This window comes from Xenopus laevis, chromosome 3S (genome assembly GCF_017654675.1).
Source record: "Xenopus laevis strain J_2021 chromosome 3S, Xenopus_laevis_v10.1, whole genome shotgun sequence".
Taxonomy (NCBI): domain Eukaryota; kingdom Metazoa; phylum Chordata; class Amphibia; order Anura; family Pipidae; genus Xenopus; species Xenopus laevis.
In genome coordinates, this window is record NC_054376.1 from 2,019,886 (window position 1) to 2,041,628 (window position 21,743).

Here is a 21,743-nt window from a genome sequence, read left to right on the forward strand (position 1 = left end):
AGACAAATCACAGAGTTCAGGCACGGAGGGATCCAGCATTTGGATAAAGGTGTAAATATCGGTTGATGGTATAGGTTGGTGCCCAAATGAGAGTGATTCTAAATCTGACCAATCCCATCCATTGTATCATAAATGGCCTCAAACTCAGGAGCTAAACTTGGCACCATAAGTGGCTCATCAGAAACTGAATTTGCTTTGTGTTTGCCCACAGGAGAATTTCCCGTTTGCTCTGTGCCATACTAATTACTAATCATTGGTTACTAAAGGATTTAGTGTGTAACCCTTTGGGGACCACTGAGTGTACATAGAAATCAGAATGGAAAGAGCAAGGGGTTAAAAGACAAAACCAAATCATATCCCTGTGGGCACAGGCAAGACCCAAATTGAGAGAAAGTACCCAAACAGTCTGCGACAGTACCCCAAAAAGCCTGTCTTTTAAGAGATCTATGTGCAATGATGGCTCTCGTTTTGCTCCAAACAATTCTACTCACATGTAACGAGCCGGTACCCTGGCGAGTTCTTGTTTGATTTAGCAGTTTTGATACCATGGACAGCTCTCATGTTATTGGCCTGGTCACTCTAATTGGCTGGATTTGGTACCATGGACAGCTCTCATGTTATTGGCCTGGTCACTCTAATTGGCTGGATTTGGTACCATGGACAGCTCTCATGTTATTGGCCTGGTCACTCTAATTGGTTGAATTTGGCACCATGGACAGCTCTCATGTTATTGGCCTGGTTACTATAATTGGCTGAATTTGATACCATGGACAGTTCTCATGTTATTGGCCTGGTTACTATAATTGGCTGAATTTGGAACCATGGACAGCTCTCATGTTATTGGCCTGGTTACTATAATTGGCTGAATTTGATACCATGGACAGTTCTCATGTTATTGGCCTGGTTACTATAATTGGCTGAATTTGGAACCAGTGAAAGCTCTCATGTTATTGGCCTGGTCACTCTAATTGGTTGAATTTGGTACCATGGACAGCTCTCATGTTATTGGCCTGGTCACTCTAATTGGCTGAATTTGATACCATGGACAGCTCTCATGTTATTGGCCTGGTTACTATAATTGGCTGAATTTGGAACCATGGACAGCTCTCATGTTATTGGCCTGGTTACTATAATTGTCTGAATTTGATACCATGGACAGCTCTCATGTTATTGGCCTGGTTACTATAATTGGCTGAATTTGGAACCATGGACAGCTCTCATGTTATTGGCCTGGTCACTCTAATTGGCTGAATTTGGAACCAGTGACAGCTCTCATGTTATTGGCCTGGTCACTCTAATTGGCTGAATTTGGCACCAGTGACAGCTCTCATATTATTGGCCTGACGACTCTAATTGGTTGAATTTGGTACCATGGACAGCTCTCAGCTTACTGGGCAGTATTACGTTATCATGGATTGTTCTCGCCTCATTGGGAAGTCATGGCACCATGGAAAGGTCTCATGTGATTGGTCAGTTATGGTACAATTGTCCCGCTGTTGTAAAAAGGATAATTCTTATGTGACTGGTGACCATTTTCTAATAAAAGATGATTCGTGGAGTAGATTTAATTTATTCAGGACTACAGCTCTTTACATTTCGCTGCTAATTTTAGGATGATAATTAACAATTAGGTTATTTAGAAGTAGTTATGGCTCTCTGGGAAGGGGGGGGGGCAGTTTTTGCCATTAACCCCTTGCCAACACCTACTTAGTGACACAACTCATCCAAAATTAGAAAATACATCTATAAAAGAAATCTTAGAAATGTTAAATCCGTGTTGATCTGTGTGTCAGTTCCCCTTTAAATGCCATGAGAGAAATGCTGCAGTAACGGGTCGACTCATACAAAGTGACAGACGATGATTTGTCGGATGGGCACGTCTCGCTTTTATGACACGTCAGCCTCACACTTAATGGTGTTGGAGATAAAGCTGTCAGTGTAGGATTCTACTGCATGCAGAAACGTCAGGGTATGAAATGCGTTGGCTGCAATCACGCGTTGTGAGCTATTTGTGGCTGTAACCATCGTCTTCCTCTCCTTTCATCTCTCTGTTCTCACATCAAGGCTATGGGATAATAACCCAACAGTTCCGTGTCAACAAATGCACAGTCCCCTTTCATTTCTCTTTAAAGGGGAACAAATAGAAGATGCAGCTCCCACTGGTTTAGTGATGTCATCTCTGTCATGTGACTCACTGAAACTTGTGCATTACGATAATACATGAGTGATACTCAGAGTTCCCTGTATAACTCAGCCTGCAGCCTTGTGCCTTTATATGGTCACAGAACAACCCCTCAGTGACTTCTAATATCCTTATCATTTACAGTAGGGGGTACATTATCGCTTATAATACATGAGTGATACTCAGAGTTCCCTGTATAACTCAGCCTGCAGCCTTGTGTCTTTATATGGTCACAGAACAACCCCTCAGTGACTTCTAATATCCTTATCATTTACAGTAGGGGGTACATTATCCCTTATACTACATGAGTGATACTCAGAGTTCCCTGTATAACTCAGCCTGCAGCCTTGTGCCTTTATATGGTCACAGAACAACCCCTCAGTGACTTCTAATATCCTTATCATTTACAGTAGGGGGTACATTATCCCTTATAATACATGAGTGATACTCAGAGTTCCCTGTATAACTCAGCCTGCAGCCTTGTGCCTTTATATGGTCACAGAACAACCCCTCAGTGACTTCTAATATCCTTATCATTTACAGTAGGGGTACATTATCCCTTATAATACATGAGTGATACTCAGAGTTCCCTGTATAACTCAGCCTGCAGCTTTGTGTCTTTATATGGTCACAGAACAACCCCTCAGTGACTTCTAATATCCTTATCATTTACAGTAGGGGGTACATTATCGCTTATAATACATGAGTGATACTCAGAGTTCCCTGTATAACTCAGCCTGCAGCCTTGTGCCTTTATATGGTCACAGAACAACCCCTCAGTGACTTCTAATATCCTTATCATTTACAGTAGGGGGTACATTATCCCTTATAATACATGAGTGATACTCAGAGTTCCCTGTATAACTCAGCCTGCAGCCTTGTGCCTTTATATGGTCACAGAACAACCCCTCAGTGACTTCTAATATCCTTATCATTTACAGTAGGGGGTACATTATCCCTTATAATACATGAGTGATACTCAGAGTTCCCTGTATAACTCAGTCTGCAGCCTTGTGCCTTTATATGGTCACAGAACAACCCCTCAGTGACTTCTAATATCCTTATCATTGACAGCAGGGGGTACATTATCCCTTATAATACACGAGTGATGCTCAGAGTTCTCTGAATAACTCAGCCTGCAGCTTTGTGCCTTTATATGGTCACAGAACAACCCCTCAGTGACTTCTAATATCCTTATCATTTACAGTAGGGGGTACATTATCCCTTATAATACATGAGTGATACTCAGAGTTCCCTGTATAACTCAGCCTGCAGCCTTGTGTCTTTATATGGTCACAGAACAACCCCTCAGTGACTTCTAATATCCTTATCATTTACAGTAGGGGGTACATTATCCCTTATAATACATGAGTGATACTTAGAATTTATCCATCAGTCACTTTCAGCTCCGCTTTATCACCTTCTTCTGACCTTGGGAATGGCACTTACAGAAGAGGCACAACCCAATAGGAAGCTGCAATTCAAAAAATATTAATTTCTTTAGTTTTTTTCAAAACCACAATTATATTAAAAAAGAAAGACCAATGGCAATGTGTCTTAGAATTCCACTGTCTACTCTACACCATACTTATCTAAGGTGAGTGCCCCCCTCCCATTAAATGTTGTTAAAGCAAATAAGAAAAAATATTAATCAGTGTTATATAATTGTATATAACTATATATCATGCAGATGTCAGAGAACGGCCCCTTGTAAACCCCGTGTAACTCCTAGAAGCCCACTGATACATGCAGGCTGGGAGTTGTAGCACAAGAGGTGGACAAGGACAACTTATGGAATTTTCATATCCCACGTTGCAACAGTGTAAGTAAGAAGCCTGTTTTACCTGCTGCCATGTAATATCATCTGAATATTCGGAATATTGTCCAACAGAAATAACAAGTATACAATTATTATCCTCGTATGTTCGGCTTTGCATGAACCTCCATTGGTCCCTATCGTCCCAACATTAATTCCCTTATTTCTACTGATAATTTCACTTATAACTCTTATAAGTTTGCTCATAGTCTGTACAGAGAGATCCCATAAAACTATGGCAGCATAGGTATTCCCTGTACTAAGCACAATTCAGCAGGAACAGCCCCTAAGTTTGCTCATAGTCTGTACAGAGAGATCCCATAAAACTATGGCAGCATAGGTATTCCTCTGTACTAAGCACAAATTCAGCAGGAACAGTCCCTAAGTTTGCTCATAGTCTGTACAGAGAGATCCCATAAACTATGGTACATAGGTATTCCCTGTACTAAGCACAATTCAGCAGGAACAGTCCCTAAGTTTGTTCATAGTCTGTACAGAGAGATCCCATAAAACTATGGTACATAGGTATTCCCTGTACTAAGCACAATTCAGCAGGAACAGTCCCTAAGTTTGCTCATAGTCTGTACAGAGAGATCCCATAAAACTATGGTACATAGGTATTCCCTGTACTAAGCACAATTCAGCAGGAACAGTCCCTAAGTTTGCTCATAGTCTGTACAGAGAGATCCCATAAAACTATGGCAGCATAGGTATTCCCTGTACTAAGCACAATTCAGCAGGAACAGTCCCTAAGTTTGCTCATAGTCTGTACAGAGAGATCCCATAAAACTATGGCAGCATAGGTATTCCCTGTACTAAGCACAATTCAGCAGGAACAGTCCCCTAAGTTTGCTCATAGTCTGTACAGAGAGATCCCATAAAACTATGGCACATAGGTATTCCCTGTACTAAGCACAATTCAGCAGGAACAGTCCCTAAGTTTGCTCATAGTCTGTACAGAGAGATCCCATAAAACTATGGCACATAGGTATTCCCTGTACTAAGCACAATTCAGCAGGAACAGCCCGTAAGCATGGATTCTCTAAATAAAGTCATGTGTCTCTATAATGAGCTTGATGCATAGTAAATAGACATAAATCAGTAGAGTGTTGCAGGTCACAGAGTAAAGAAGAAAGTGATTGTGGTTTTTGAGTTATTTAGCTTTTTATTCAGCAGCTCTCCAGTTTGCAATTTCAGCCATTGGTTGCTAGGGTCCCAATTCCCATAACAACCAAGCATTGATGTGAATAAGAGACTGGAGTATAAACAGGAGAGGAGGAATAAAAAGTAACACTAAATCACATTTGTAGCCTTACAGAGCAGGTGTTTGTAACGTGGGGTCAGTGACCCCCATAGGAAAAAGCCAGAGAAACGAGGCAAATAATAAAAACGAAACAAACAATTAAAACCAAAGGAAAAGTTACAAAGAATCGGCCATTAGACTTCCCAGCATCCCCTGCGAGCAGAACACAGCGGCCAGGACTTGCCTCCTGAAGTAGCGGACAGCTCCCTCACTCCTCGGGCATGCGCACGCTTTCTACAAGGAGCTCCGCCCCTCTATGCTCATTGGCTGATACGCACGGCCCCTGTCAACACTGCGCCGCATCCGGGCATTCTCTCTTGCCGTGTCCTTTGGACGGGAGCGCGCGCGCGCGTGTGTGAGAGCCGCGGAACAAGTTTTTTTCATTTCTCTCTTCGCCGAGCAAAGTGATATCCCTCCGCGGGTATCGGGGAGAAAGTAGTTCCAGCTGGGTCGGCTCCGCAACTCGCCTTGTGTCGGTAACTTGTGTCGGAGACTCATTGGGGAGCGGCTCGGGCTTCCGACTCGTTTTTCCACCTGTTCCCGGGACTCCTGGGCGGCTCGCGGGAGACTTGTGCGCGGATACCGAGTGTGTGATGAGTCCGGTCCCCTCAGAACTTGCTCAGTCTCCTCCTCAGAGCGGCCTCGACTCCCCGACCCGCGACATGGACCTGCCCGACCCCGTCCCCCGCCTCCAGGTACCCCCCCTCTTCTCTCATGTACTGGGGGCGCTCAGCAACTACTTTATTGGGGGGCTATTGTTCTGCAGCTGCTCCTCCCCCCAGACACTTCACCAGCCCCCCAATCCCTCCTGAACCCCAATTCCACCTCTCAGCCCCCCCTTCTTTACTTTACTCACTCCCCAACTCTTCCTCATTTCTCTCTCTGCCCCCCTCATTCCCTCAGCCCCCCAGAATCACTCCTGAACCCCAATTCCACTTCTCAGCCCCCCATTAGTACAACCCCCACTCCTCCTCATTTCTGTCTCAGTCTCTGCACCTCCAGTTCCTCTTCATTCTCCCCCCCAGCTCCTGTGAGTCACAAACTCCTCCTGCGCCCCCTAATCTCACCTGCACCCTTTTATACTCTATTCATAAGTCTGTACCCCAATTCATTCTTTCTCTTTATCTGCACCCCCATATGTGCAACACCCTCACACTAATCACTAACATCCCAATTATTTCACTTTCCTTCCCTTTCACCCTATAGTCTCCCCATTCTCATCACCACCCAATTCTCTTACAGACACCCCACAACCCTCTTTTTGGTGTAACCACACCCCACTGTCACCCCAAGTTCCTTTATAGAGCCCCTCACTGTCATTGGCCATTCCTCTACTGAGTCCCCCTATTTGTCATTCCATCGCTTGGCTCCTCCTTTAATCCTATAAATATTCTCTTTCATCAGCACCAACTGTCACCCCTATTTCTCTGCAGCACCCCCAAGTCTTTGCCCCACCTGTAACTCTCCCACTTTGTTACTTTCTCCCCCCAGTCGCCTCTTCTCCCTGCAGCCCCTCAGCTGGAGCTCCGACAACTCCCAGCATTCCTCTACTAACAGCCTGCTGGGAGTTGTAGTCCATCGACAGCTGCAGTGGGGGGGGGCTGAAGATCTTATTTACTGTTTGTAATGTTCCCCCCTCCTCCGACCCCCTCCCTGAGCTTTCTACTCACTCAACTTACTCTCCCCCCTTTACTTTCTTCTCTACTTACTCCCCCCCCGTCACCTTTATTCTCCCCCCCCTCACTCTTTCCTCCCTCCCTTTACCCCTGACTTTCCCCTCGGCTCCCCTTCCCTTCCTCCCCCTCTCCCTGCCCCCTCCCTTGTCTTTAGCTGGAGCCCTGCAAGTAACATTATTATTATTATTATTATTATTATTATTATTATTATTTATTATTATTATTATTATTATTATTCTTGTTGCTGCTGAGACTGGAGATCAGACCAGAGCTGAATATTTATCACTTTTGCTTGGGGGGGGACTGGTCTATTTACTTCTTTCTTCCTCCCCTTTCCCATCAAACTTCCAGCACTTCCCCCCCTCCCGTCTCACTTTGTTTTTCCTCCTCCTTTTCTTTCTTTCGTTCCTTCATTTGCTCCCGCTGACCCCCGAGTTTATTAGAGAAAGTGTCGGAGCGATGAAGGAGGAGCCCCAGGTAATTCCCAATTCTTTTTCCTACATTTCTTCTCTAATTAATCTCGTGATGTTTGTGTGATTTCTAATGGAGCCCAGACTTGTGAGTCCCACAAACTTTATTTCCATCCAGCTCTTTCCTCATCTAATTCCCCCCCAAACACCCCAAGTTACTATTGTGTCTTTTGTTTCATACAATTTGTGCAAATATTGAGCCGTGGGATTGAGTAAAGTTATTAACGTGTGAGTGACGCGCGTCTGCGCTTGTTGATCTGCAGCCCGAGCGCGACAGTAAACTCCACGTTTTTATTTGCTTTACACTTTCTGCACATTCTACTGCTTTTTTTTGTACAAAAATGAGATTTCAAGTCAAACGTGAGATTTTTCAAGGAGCTTCTCTCGGGTGTTTCTTCACTTTCGTGGCATGTGATCTTTTTATTTTTGTGTAAAAGTTAACTGTTTGTGTGTGTGTGTAACCCATACCCTCCCCCCCACTTGGGTAAATGTAAAAACAACCTCTTACATCGCCCCCCCCCCCCAATAGGACGGCACTAGTTTGAGATCTCATTCTGTTTTTTTCTTCCCTGAGTCGTCCATTTTGAGTGAGTTGAGGGTGTAAATAACGTGAAGGGGGGACTTTTGTGTGTTGTGTTACTTGTGATGCACTAACAGGGTGTTGCCCCCCCCCTTCCCAATCTGACGGATGTGTTTGTGCCTCTTTGTTGCCGATTGCAGACAACCCCCCCCTGTGCCAATGGATCACTTTATGTGCGACCTTGTCCACTTTATTTACTCACTTTCACCAATCTGTTTTTTTCTTCTTCTTTCCGTTGGCCAATATGGAGGCGGCGCGGTTAACTGTGTGTGTGCCAGCTGGTGTGGAGGAGAAATGGAGGGGGGGGGGTTGGGAGCAGTTGAATGTTTTGTGCAATGACTTTAATGGCATCTGTTCATGGTGCTGAAATCCCCCCGACACACACACAATTCCAATCACACAATCACAGCAACTAAAGTATATGGGATTTTGTCATTGTGTGATGGCGTTTGTGTGTTTTGTGCAGCCCCAGGGTCAATCTGTGCAGTTTTGTTCACAGAATCGATCGGCGTTTCCTTCGGAATGTAACATTCAGCACTTAACTTGGAACAGCGCCTTTGCCTTCCTCCTCCTCCCCGTCGTCTTTCCCATCCGCTTTTACTTCCAACCGACTTTAGGTGACGTTAATCTCGGGTTGGGGGGGTGAGAGCTCTCGGCACTCTCAGTTTTGTAGTGGAAGCTTCCATTTTGTGAGGAAGGGGTGTTGGTTTCTTCCTAACATGGAGAAAAACTCTGCAGAGTTTGAAGGGGGGGGGGGATGGGCCCCATTCATGCTGAACATTACCATTTTGATAGCTTTGATGCCGTTTTTGGAGGTGGGGGGGAGGGGATACAAGACCCTTGTCGGCGAAGCACAAAGATGTTTAATCACTGTGCAGAATCAAATCCGATAGTTTCCACTAGCGAAGCCAATCTGTCTCTGATTCCTTTAGGCTCTGGAGAATAAGCAAGTTGTTGACTTGACTCTTACTGAGGCTGTTTTTTTTTTTTTTTCCCCTTCTATCTCTCCCTTCCCCTCGCTTTACTGCAACGATGCATTCAAGCGCTGGCAGCCAACATCGCGCTGTTTAATGTTTAAGACACGTCGCTGCAGTCATTTATTTCGCAGCGAGGATAAGGCTCCTCTTTATCGAGGCTAAATTTAAGGAAAGGAGGTGAGGCTGCTAATATTTCGGAACTTATCCCAATCGACAGGGTGTATCAACAGTTCTGTCTTAGCGAGGAGTTAGACGAGTGAGCTTACAGCCCAATATTTATCTCGTGCTCTTACGACACATGGTGTGTAGCCGCAACCTTACACCTAATAATCGTTTATCTGCGATTAAGCCGCTATGCAGAAGGCAGGGTCGTATATTTCGCAAACCTATCGCCCCTGACAAGCCGTTTCTAGTGATACATAAACATGTTTGCGTAGCAATTGGTTATTCTGGGAGTGTATATCCGCGCTCGCTCGCTCGCTCGCTGCCTATTAACTTCTCTGTATTTCCCAACGACGGAGGGGCGCGCTACTGCTGCGCTTATTATTCCGGCAAAGTTATCTGCAGTACGTTGCCACACGAGCACTTAATTCCAACAGCTCAAGGAGATTTTGGGGTTTTTTTTTGTCTAGATAAACGTGACTGTTTCCAGATTCTCGTCGGCAACTGTGACTGTGAATAATTCCCTTTCTGCTGGAGTAACAGCTTGCATTTGAGTAGTTCTTTTCTCGTTGCCAGCAGGCTTGTGTTTCTTCTTGGAACTTTTATGCATCTGTTTTGCATCATTTCTCATATTTTATTCTCCAACGGTCCTCGACTCGGGTATGGAGCGGAACCGGTGGAGAATCATAAAATATATATCTAGAAAGGAATCTGAAGACAATCAAATGTCGCACTACAACTCCCAGGTTGGGATGCTGAGAGTTGCAGCTTCTCGGTGGGTGGTTGATATGTGATCCCGGTGCAGGAAGAGATGAGCTCAAGTGACTGTACCAAATAATGTGTTTGGCCAAGTTACGGCATATTTGTTCCAAATCAGTCTCAACCTTTGGTTTCCAGTCAGTCCACTATCCGCTCCCGTTTACCTTCCAAAAACACGATCAAGTTGTTCTAATCTTGAATTCTAAAAGTTGAATGATTGCGGGTAACCCTGCAACAAAGGGGAGTTCTCTAAATCACATGCAGCCCTCTCGGCTTGATAAAGGGCAGAGGTAGGCCCACATTTTTTTTGTAGACATTAAAGGGCAAAAATATTATCCCCAACCTAAGGTGCGGGATAATTGAGCCAGCACTCTGGTTGGTGGTAAACGTTGTGTTTTTTAAACACCAGCTTTAGGACACTCCTGGTGGGAGCAGCCATGTTGTGCCTAATGATCTAATGTCGTCATGTGTATAATGAGAAAGTTGCTGCGTTCACTTATTATGCTCATGCGTGTGCCCCAAAATGGTCCTCCTGGTCAGGTGTCCTAGAGCTGGCGGAAATTTTAAAAAAAATATACTGTTACCTCCAACCAGAGATCGGTCTCTATTAGCCCGCACCTTCGATTGGGGAAAAATGTTTTCGGCCAACAGGTGCCCTTTAAGAGGAGCAATTTTTTTCAGGAACCACCTCGCAAGAGGATCTTGTCTCTTTTAATGAGCATTGGAAGAACAGGTTTGATACATATTCCTTTCTCCTGGAACCTGACTCACCCATCAGTCAGTTAATATTGGTGTTGGCAGTTGCATGTCCTGGTTACACTCCATTGTTTTTAGTATCTGGATGAATTGATGAAGCAGAGGCATCCGTGTAAACATTAACACTGTATCTTGTCCCCAGTAGATCTTTGCCTTTAATCCGCCGACTCATTAACGACCAGTAGAACAACCTCTAATTAATGTTACTTCAGTGTAAAGGGAAACATTTGGCTTGAACTTGAACAGCGCCAACTATTTTTGGCTCTTTTTAGTCATAGCCGACAGTTCAGCATTTTCAGCTCATATGTGCGTGTGTGTATATATATATATATATATATATATATATATATATATATATATATATATATATATATATATATATAAAACATGGCACCAAAATCAGGAATCCAATTAATTACCATAGTTCTTAGCATTTATTTTCAGATCCAATGTAACCAACTCTGGTGTTCAACATTTTAACGTATCAGGTTTTCATGTCGACTCTTTGGATGGATACCGAGCCTTCAACGCTTTGCCCAAATATTAAGCTTTGTTCTGGTATTGTTTTAAGGTTTCCTTGGTTTATTGCGTATTCCGCGTTTGCGGGTAAAGCTGGACATAGATGTGCATATTTTAGCCTTGTATCCCACGAACGATCAGACGTCGCAATCTTCCGACCTGCCACTAACCATTCCGATTGGATGAAGTAGTAAAAGAATAAATCAGATGATGTTCTGAGCAATCGTAGAAAGTTATGTCCAACGAATAGAAGTGACAGTCACCCATTGATATGGTCAGATAGGCAACTCATGCAGAGAAATTATCGTTAGCCGGTAGAAATATTTTAACCTGTCCCATCGTCTTAATGGGCGATCACCATGGTAGAGACCTGCAGTGGGTCGGGTACCCTGCGAGTAGAAGTTCCGATTGCGGGTATAGACGCAGTTCTGCAGGTTTACGGGCCGCTGGTCTTCTCAGTAGCAATTTTTACTCCTTTTTTCTGATCATGTCTACTTCCGATGATGTCACTTCCGGTTTACAATGACAGCACTTCCTGTTTTACTCCTTTTCCCCCCTGATCACGCCTACTTCTGATGTCACATCCGGTTTAAAATTACAGCACTTCCTCATTCTTGATGGTCAGCGGGTCCGTGTTGCGGATAATGTACTTGCGGGTAAGAATGCTGGGTCCGGTTTGCGGATTGCAGGTTGCTGGTACGGGTTCCAAAAAATGGACCCGCGCAGGACTCTACGCCATGGTATAAAAAATCCAGGATGATCCACAATTCATAGGACTTTATATTTGCATCTATGGCCAGCTTTAGACTGACAAGTGAAACAGCTGCCTACTCTTAATATTAGGGATGCACCAAATCCAGGATTTGGTTCGGGATACGGCCTTTTTCAGCAGGATTCAGGTTCAGCCAAATCCTTGTGCCTGGCCAAACCCAATACAAATTTGCATACGTAAATTAGGGGCGGGTTGTAGAAACACTTGACTTTTTATCACAAAAGAAGAATTTTTTTTCAACTTTTTCCTTTCCTGCCCTTAATTTGCATATGTAAATTAGGATTCAGTTCGGTATTCGGACAATCTTTCACCGGGGATTCTGCCCAATTCCAAATAGTGGATTCGGTGCATCCCTACTTATTTTTTGGACTGTTGCATGAGAAAATGTTTCCTCTAAGCTTAGCAAGGAACCTTACAAAACTTCTGCCGGTTTTTGGAGAATGCGCCAGGATTTCGATGCAGTAAATACCTATTATCATCATCATCATCATTTATTTATATAGCGCTGTCAAGATACGCAGTGCTTACATTATTGACCACGATTAAAGTACAAGTGGGAGGAATTTTTCCAAACACTCATTTCCTCCAAGCGGGGGCCCTAAGGAAACTAGGAGATGATTCTGGTGCTGTATGCACAGGCCTTATAATGGATAAGAAATAATGAAAGAGAATCCCACCCCCCTTGGCTGACAGTTCCTTAATGAGGAGTCACAAACAGGGGGTAATTGATCCTTGTGTTAATAGAAAACAGACAATCTGGGAGTATGATAACTACATGTATGTTGCTGGCCTTTGGTGCAGTGTGTGGGATTGATGCTTCTGTTTTTCCAAGTGAAAGGGGTGGCAGCCGGCTCTCTTGCACCGTAGGAGGGATGGTGTTCTTTCTGATGTTTTTTACTATCAAACCATATTCGGGAGTTAAGGGGAACTCAACCCAAAAACTTTCATTCGGAATGAAAAAAAAAACAGATTCAACACCACTTTCCCATAAGTAGTAATGAAATGAAATGAACCACTTTTGTAAAGGTAATAACCACGGGAAGCGGTATTCTCTACACTGCCGGTTCTGACTTCTGAAACTGTGCAGCAGTAGCGCACAGGGGTTGCAATTTCAGCTATCTGTCTCTACGTCCGTTTGGTGCAAAAACAGGGCTTCCGTCAGAGAGCATGGATCCCAATATGAGATTCTTGGCCGTCTTTGTGATTTTCGGGCGGTCGCGATACGGTGTTTCATGATCACTGTTGACTTATTGTCTATGTATATCTATATTCTGATATTTTATAGAACATTGGAGAATGGAGCGCTTCTTTATATACAATACATATTCATGACTTGAAAATCCCTGCAAAGGGAAAGTAAAATTGGCACATATGTGAATACAGATTTTTTTTTTACGTGGCGCTGGTTCTTTAATTGTTTGGAGCCGTGGAGAACCAGTAATGTTTATACAAGAGAGAGTGTTTGTTCCTAGGGCCCGATTCAATCTGCCGGTGTCATGTTGGGGCACGTTTTCGCTTTCACTCGCTTTATCAGATGATTTCGGACATATTGATTATTGTTGCTTGAGGCTGTTGAAAGCGCAGTTTAATAGAGTGCGGTGTTGCTCCTGCTAACATGACTGTGGCTGATTTTCTTGCTATTCTGTAGCTTTCGGGAAAAATCTCCTGTTCCAGCTTCTCTCGAGAATAGGGATCTGGTGTAAATAAAAGAGGGGTTGGAGCCATAACTCTGAATTTCTCTCTCTCCAACGCTTTTCATTTTACCTTCCGCAACCTTTCAGTGTTGCTTCTTAGAACTCTTCTTGGGTTTATAGAGTGGCAAAGTACAGTTATGGGACCTGTTATCCAGAATGCTCAGGGCCTGAGATTTCCCAGATAACGGATATTTCCATCATTTGGATTTTTATACCTCAAGTCTACTAGAAAATGTTGTAAACATTAAATAAACCCAATAGGCTGATTTTGCTTCCAGTTTCCAGATATACTGTAATTAATCCTTATTATAAGTAAAACCAGCATATTGGGTTTAGTTAATGCTTATATGGCTTTCTAGTAGATTAAGGGCAGGGGTACACGCTCAGGGAGATTCATGTGAGTTTTTAAAAACTCCCATGAACTCAAAATTCGATCAATCGAAATTTATTTAAAAAAAATCCAATTTGTAAAACTCGGGCGACTAGGGTAGACCCAAAAACTCAAATTCGAATAGAGTTTGTTTAGAGTTTTAAAAACTCTCTCCGAAGAAAAACCTTGCATGTCAGTAAGGCTGCAAAAAACACCAAATTGATCCCAGGACATCGACCATTGACTAAAACAGCGATTTGGCAGGTTTTAGGTGGCGAAAAGTTGAATTCGAGTTCTTTAAGGGCCAGAGTATGATAAATCTTGAAAATTTAATTTTTTTAAAAAACTCGATTCGAATTTGAACAATTCCCTAGTTGCATTTGACAGTTTTGACCATAAAAAAACTCGAAAATTAGGATTCGAATTTTCAATTTGACCCTTGATAAATCTGCCCCTTAATGTCCAGAACATCATCTGATTTGTTCTTTTTACTACTTTATTGTAGTAAAAAGAATGGTTGAATGTTGAATGGTTAGTTGTAGATCCATAAGTTAGTTGAATGGTTAGTTGTAGATCCATAAGTTAGTTGAATGGTTAGTTGTAGATCCATAAGTTAGTTGAATGGTTAGTTGTAGATCCATAAGTTAGTGGAATGGTTAGTTGTAGATCCATAAGTTAGTTGAATGGTTAGTTGTAGATCCATAAGTTGGTTGAATGGTTAGTTGTAGATCCATAAGTTAGTTGAATGGTTAGTTGTAGATCCATAAGTTAGTTGAATGGTTAGTTGTAGATCCATAAGTTAGTTGAATGGTTAGTTGTAGATCCATAAGTTAGTTGAATGGTTAGTTGTAGATCCATAAGTTGGTTGAATGGTTAGTTGTAGATCCATAAGTTGGTTGAATGGTTAGTTGTAGATCCATAAGTTAGTTGAATGGTTAGTTGTAGATCCATAAGTTAGTTGAATGGTTAGTTGTAGATCCATAAGTTAGTTGAATGGTTAGTTGTAGATCCATAAGTTAGTTGAATGGTTAGTTGTAGATCCATAAGTTAGTTGAATGGTTAGTTGTAGGTCGGGTGATTACACTGCACAATCGGACATAAGGATAAAGCTGCTCGTCTATGGGCAGCTTAAGGCGTAATTCTTCTAAGGAATCAACTTCAGAGCCAATCAATGATGGGAGCTTTTGCAAATTTCTAGATGGGCTTTGGCGTTCAGTTATACTATGTGCAAATCGAAGAAATGGGTGGGTGAAGATTTTAAGAAGTTTATATGAATTTTTCATCACATAGTTAAGCATGGGTTGACTTTATGTCTGACCCTAACCCACTTGGACCAAACTCGTGTATGAGTACAAATCTTTTCCATATATATAAGGACATAGATTTTGTTGCACTACTATATACAGTATCACGTACCATAGGTAGGGTTGCCACCTGGAAAAAAATCCCGGCCTTCCTATATTTTAGTTTTTTCCCCTATTAATAACATTGGGATCATTTCACTGGCTTTCCTATATATTTATTTTTTACCCTATTAATAACATTGTGAGCAACCATCATTTTTACAGGTCAGGCCAGTAAAATTCCAGCCAGGTGGCAACCCTACCCGTAGGTGAGCTCTCATCTCTGCTGGAACATGTCGGCGCTGGATCCGACTGGACTTCTAGAAATAACTCCCATATGCATGACTTGTAATGGCGGCTCCAATAAAAACTAGTGGCGTATATGCTTTCTGTGCTCTGGCTTCTGGATTATTATTCTGAATTATTTAGGGACACAGAGCTGCTGATTCTCAGTCTTGCCATTGTGCCTTCTCTGTGTAACTGATGCTGCACTTTTAAAGGAATCTTCACTCCCAAAAACATGTTTTTTTTCTTTTTTTTTTTTTTTAATAAATCCCCAAAACTAATTTCCTTTATTGACAACATTTTTTTTAGATAAAAGCACCAAGATATGAATTGTGCTGAAGAGGCAGAGATCACGATTGCTTTAAGGCCTGGAGCACCCACATCCCCATTAACTGTAACTAGTAAATAAAGTCGTGTATAGTTGGTATTTAGGGTCAGGGCATGCAGGCATTTTCAGGGAGATTAGTCTCCCCAGCCAACAAATCTCCTCTTTGGGGCGACTAATCTCCCCGAACTGCCTTCCCGTCGGCTAAAATGGAAATCACCGGCGGGATGGCACTCGGAGCAATTTGTTTCCGAAGTGACCCGAAGTTTTCGCTCTGGTAGTAGCGCAAAGAGGGTGTAAATGATCACATTGGGATTAGTCTATATATCCCCCAGCCCATAGGTTTCTATTCAGCTTCAGTGGGTGCACCGTATTCTTATAACTGGGAGTCATTATCTGTCTGAACAGTAATTAAGAAGGTCCCATGAAAGAGGGCGAGGAAAGTTCAGATTTGAATCTGTTTCTATTGTGTCGGTGGTGATCTGTAGAAAGGCCATTGTCCCTTTGTGAAACTTCAGAGAACAGATGGTTGTGCCGCTTTGTTTTGTCTTCTTTATGATGGACAGGCCCCTTACAGGCCATATAATGCAAATATTTGGGGAATTTCTTATTGGCACAAGCTGTCTCATCTACACATTGTCATTGCTTTAAGTCTTTTATATATCATTTCTTACGTGAACTGTGCAAATCTTCGCTCCCTTTATTTGGAATAAAGAAACAATTCCGCCTAGTCAGCACCAAACCTTGCGCTGTAAGGATTAATTTGGGGGGATTATACATCCTTTGGGGCGCAGCATCTGGGAACAAAGGTATCGCCGACCCCAAAGGGCTGGCTGCTAAGCTAGAGATAAGCTGGCCATAGACGCAAAGATAAAGTCGTAAGAATCGAAGGTACGTACTATTTCGGACAGTGTGTGGACATTTTTCATACCATGGCGATCAGCCGTTTAGTCAATGAGATTACTGATAATTTAATAATAATTTCTCTGCATGTTTTGCCTATCTGACCATATCAATGGGTGACTGTCCCTTCTATCTGTCACTCATAACTTTCGTACGTCGTCTGATTTGTTCTTTTACTACTTTATGTAATGTGAATGGATAGTGGCAGGTCGGAAGTTGTGACGTCCGGTTGTTAGTCGGATATAAGGGTAAAATCTGCACGTCTATCATCAGCTTTAGCGAAGATAATGCACAACTGTTATTTGCACGATCTGCACGAGAAAGTAACGTTCCAGGTTGCTTTGCTTTTTTTTTAATTCTCTTGCACTTTATACTTTGCTTCATCAGACCAGGTATAAATGCTGATCCTGGATCTGCTAACTCTCCCTAGCTCTTTTGTATTGGAGGATTCCATAGAAGGCCTTGGGGAGCACTGAGATCTGTGCGTCCGCCTTCAGTATATTCATTAACCAAATGGGTTTATTTAAAGGGGAAGTTCACTTTTCGTAACGCCGTTCTAGTTCCTTCAAGGTCCGAGATTTGTTTGCAAGCCCTCTTTAGCTTTTAATAGATTTAGAAAAAATATCTAGAGCATCCAATAAGTGTATACTCAAAATCTAGGGTTCCAGGACCCCCAAAAAAAGTCATTCCTCTATCTGGTCTTGAGGCTGAGCCCCTCGAACCGAAATCCTTAAGTGTATATCATTTTGCAAACGGTAATACAGGTTTGGAAAATGTGTTGGAACTGTTTATGGCACTTGCTGTTCTTGCATGGCAGAATTTGTTTGCTGGCAGACCTGTGACTATATCCTTTTTAGCAAACTACAGCAGTTCAGTCTTCCTTTATGGCATGGATTCTTGATATGGTCTTAAAACGAGTGCCCTTATCCAGACTGGGGTCGGTGAATGTTTACTGCGTCAAGTGCCTGAGATGGATTTAAAGGGATACTGTCATGGGAAAAAAATTTTTTTTCAAAATGATTCAGTTAATAGTGCTGCTCCAGCAGAATTCTGCATTGAAATCCATTTCTCAAAAGATCAAGCTGATTTTTTTTATATTCAATTTTGAAATCTGACATTGGGCTAGACATATTGTCAATTTCCCAGCTGCCCCCAGTCATGTGACTTGTGCTCAGATAAACTTCAATCACACTTTACTGCTGTACTGCAAGTTAGAGTGATATCATCCCCTCCCTTTTTCCCCCCAGCAGCCTAACAACAGAACAATGGGAAGGTAACCAGATAACAGCTCCCTAACACAAGATAACAGCTGCCTGGTAGATCTAAGAACAACACTCAATAGTAAAATCCAGGTCCCACTGAGACACATTCAGTTACATTGAGAAGGAAAAACAGCAGCCTGCCAGAAAGTATTTCTCTCCTAAAGGGCTGGCACAAGTCACATGACTGGAGGCAGCTGGGAAATTGACAATATGTCTAGCCCCATGTCCGATTTCAAAATTGAATATAAAAAAATCTGTTTGCTCTTTTGAGAAATGGATTTCAGTGCAGAATTCTGCTGGAGCAGCACTATTAACTGTCAGGTTTTGAAAAAAACATGTTTTCCGATGACAGGATCCCTTTAACTAGGGTGATGTTTTGCCAGTACAGGTATGGGATCCATTATCCAGAAACTTGTTATCCAGATAATGGAACGGCTGTCTCCCATAGACTTTAATCCATACAATCCAAATTTTATAATATTAATAAAACAGTCACTTGTACTTGATCCCAACTAAAATAAAATTAATCCTTATTGGAGGCAAAACCGGCCTATTGGGTTTATTTAATGTTTACATGATGTTCTAGTAGACTTAAGGTAAATAAACAGAAAGATCCATTATCTGGAAAACCCCAGCTCCCGAGCATTCTGGTTAACAGGTCCCATACTGATATCCCTTCTTCACTGGCAGCTTTCTTTTAAAAATGTCCTTTAATGAACTTCTATAGTTGCCGGTCGCTTAGCAACGTGCTTTATGCATGGGAGGCAGTTGCAGATGGCAGTTACACATGCTAATTTATACATTTTCCTCTCCCCCATCCACCTTGCAGTTTGCACTCCCTGGCGACTGGATCGGAATGTGCCGACTTGGCGCTCTCGCGTCTAATGGCTCGTTCTGAATAACGCCGCTCCGTTGGTGGGCCTTCATTATTATACATCTACAAGGCCAATCGGATGACTCAATGGCATTTTATTTTGTCTCTTTCTAATTCCTTCTTTAACGAGCGGACTCTGATTGCTCTAATCGTTGCTTGCTTTGAACAAGACCTCCACTTCAATGATAAAAGTTCTTTTCAGAGACTGCAAACCTTCAAGGATATTACGGCAAAACAGTAGAAATGTTAAAATCCCCTCCCCCTCCTTTTTTTTTTTTTGCAACTGCAAACTGTCATGTACAGTTTCCATAGTGATCAGCAGTCAGTCGCAGGAATTCTGATGCTTGGTTTACAGCACTGTAGTAACTGCCCGGGCCCTTTAAACTCTAAAACTGTTAGTGCGGAAGATCTGAAATTGCAGCTGAAATTTAAAAACAAAAATTTGATTTCAGTCATTTTCAGCTTTCAAAAACACAGCAATTTTGTTATGGCCTAGAATCGTCTCAGCTGGAGGAAAGTTGAAATCTTTGCTCGTGTAAATCATGACAGTTACATTGCTCGGATGAACTAACTGTCGGCTACAAAGCTCCTCCCACATAATATTTTCCCTTACTGACTGGCCCAGGGGGAAAATAACATTACTGGTTTATTATGTGAGGTGAAAAAGTTACCTACCCCCAGATAAAAAAAAAAGACTTATTCTAAAACTATCACTATTTTGGAGTCGGCCACACCCCCAAATCCTTAGCAAAAGATTCAGCCGAATACCGAGCCTGAATATATGCAAATTAGGGGTGGGAAGGGGAAAACATTTTTTACTTACTTGTTTTGCGTCAAAAGGTCACTGGATTTCCCTCCCTGCCCCTAATTTGCATATGCAAATTAGAATTTGGTTTGGCCTGGCAGAAGGATTCAGCCGAATCCTGCTGAAAAAGCCCGAATCCTGGATTCGGTGCATCCCTAATAAAAAATAAATATCGGAGAACCATTGAAAAGTTCAAATTGGCCATTCTATAACATAATAAAATTGATCTTAAAGGTGAACCACCCCCTTTAAAGGGTATGTAGACTCAAATATAAAGTGCTGCTTAAAGGGGTTGTTCAACTTTGCGTTAACTTTTTTTACGATGTAGAGAGGGATATTCTGAGACAATTTGCAATTGGTTTTAATTTTCTAATATTCATGGTTTTTTAGTTATTTAGCTTTTTATTTAGCAGCTCTCCAGTTTGCAGTTTCAGCCATCTTGTTGCTTGCGTCCTAATTACCCTAGCAACCATGCATTGATTTGAGTAAGAAACTGCTTAGAATTCACCATTCTGTAACATACTAAAATTACCTTAAAGGTGAACCACCTCCTTTAAAGGGGAGGTTGACTCAAAGATAAAGTGGTGCTTAAAGGGGTTGTTGAACTTTGCATGAATTTTTAGTATGATGTAGAAAAGGATATTCTGAGACAATTTGCAATTGGTTTTCATTTTTTAATGTTCATGGTTTTTCAGCTATTTATCTTTTTATTCAGCAGCTCTCCAGTTTGCAGTTTCAGCCATCTTGTTGCTAGTGTCCAAATTCCCCTAGCAACCATGCACTGATTTGCGTAAGAAGCTGCAATATGAATAGGCGAGGACTGAATAGAAAGATGAGTAATAAAAAGTAGCAATAACAATACATTTGTAGCCTTACAGAGCATTTGTTTTTTAAATGGGGTCAGTGACCCACATTTGAAAGCTGGAAAGAGTCAGAAGAAGAAGGCAAATCATAAATAAACTATAAATAATGAAGACTATTTGAAAAGTTGCTTATAATTGGCTTTTCTATAAAATAGTAAAAGTTAACTTAAAGGTGAACCCCCCCTTAAATAAAAAATATAATTTTAAGCAACTTCCCAATTGTAATTGCTATTGAAAGTGTTTGTATGTATCTATCTTTGTACTCCTGGTTCTGATTTTTGAAACAATGTTGCAAGTGAATTTCCCAGGTCCTCCATCCTCCTTCTGTTACATTGTTGCAAAGTCTGGGGCGGAGAGAACAAACATGGAGAGACAGAGGCCGCTTCCATTTGCAAATGAATTGACTTATAACTTCCGAAGCAGTGAAAATGTGCCATGAATGTATATTGGAAAGTTGCTTAATATCCCACGTTCTTTCATTAGGTAAAGCATCGTTTTTGGGTTGAAACGTCGCTTTAATTCAATGCCCCTGTTACAGAAGCAGCGCTGGAGTTGCAGGCAGACTGCAGCAGATAAAGGCATCACAATTCAGACGTAATTGCTCTGGATGCTGAAATGGGAACAGTGCCCTTGTGTTGCTCACGTAACGGTGTCTCTCCCATCACTGGCTTTAATATACTTTACTGCAGGGAGGAGCCTGTATCACACTGGGTGATGTGGGGGACCTGTGCGCTCATTAAACAGGGTCAGATTGGGGCACTCTGGGTCCACCAGAGCTATGACTTCAAGAGCCCCTGAGTCCCCCATTGCCTCTCTTTACTGCCTTTTTGGCACCTGCCCTGTACCTTTACCTCCTTAAAGGACCAGTAACTGCAAAAAAAATTTTTTTAATTAGTTTGTATGCTACGAAAAAAAGACACCAACACATATTAAACTTTAAAGTCACTAAGTGATTAAGTGACTCGGTGATCCATTGTGTGGCTCTCCATTTTTCCTCCCTGCCTTCCTTATAGGAGTTAGCCAGGGAGGAGAAATCGAGCGTTGCAT

General features: G+C 42.2%; 1 protein-coding gene across 3 annotated transcripts in view; it reads left to right on the top strand.

Moving 5' to 3' along the window:
* The first annotated feature begins 5,628 nt into the window (after positions 1 to 5,628).
* The window catches only part of LOC108712531 (PHD finger protein 21B), a 45,474-nt gene continuing 29,359 nt past the window's right edge, over positions 5,629 to 21,743 (top strand). Inside the window, exon 1 of one of the 3 annotated variants that reach the window (XM_018254750.2) lies at positions 5,629 to 5,996. In XM_018254750.2, coding sequence (XP_018110239.1) covers positions 5,895 to 5,996 — 102 coding nt within the window. In that variant the 5' untranslated portion in view covers positions 5,629 to 5,894. Of the gene's footprint in view, positions 5,997 to 7,242; positions 7,455 to 21,743 lie in introns of those variants that run through there. The other 2 variants (XM_018254749.2, XM_018254751.2) reach the window with 2 other exon arrangements.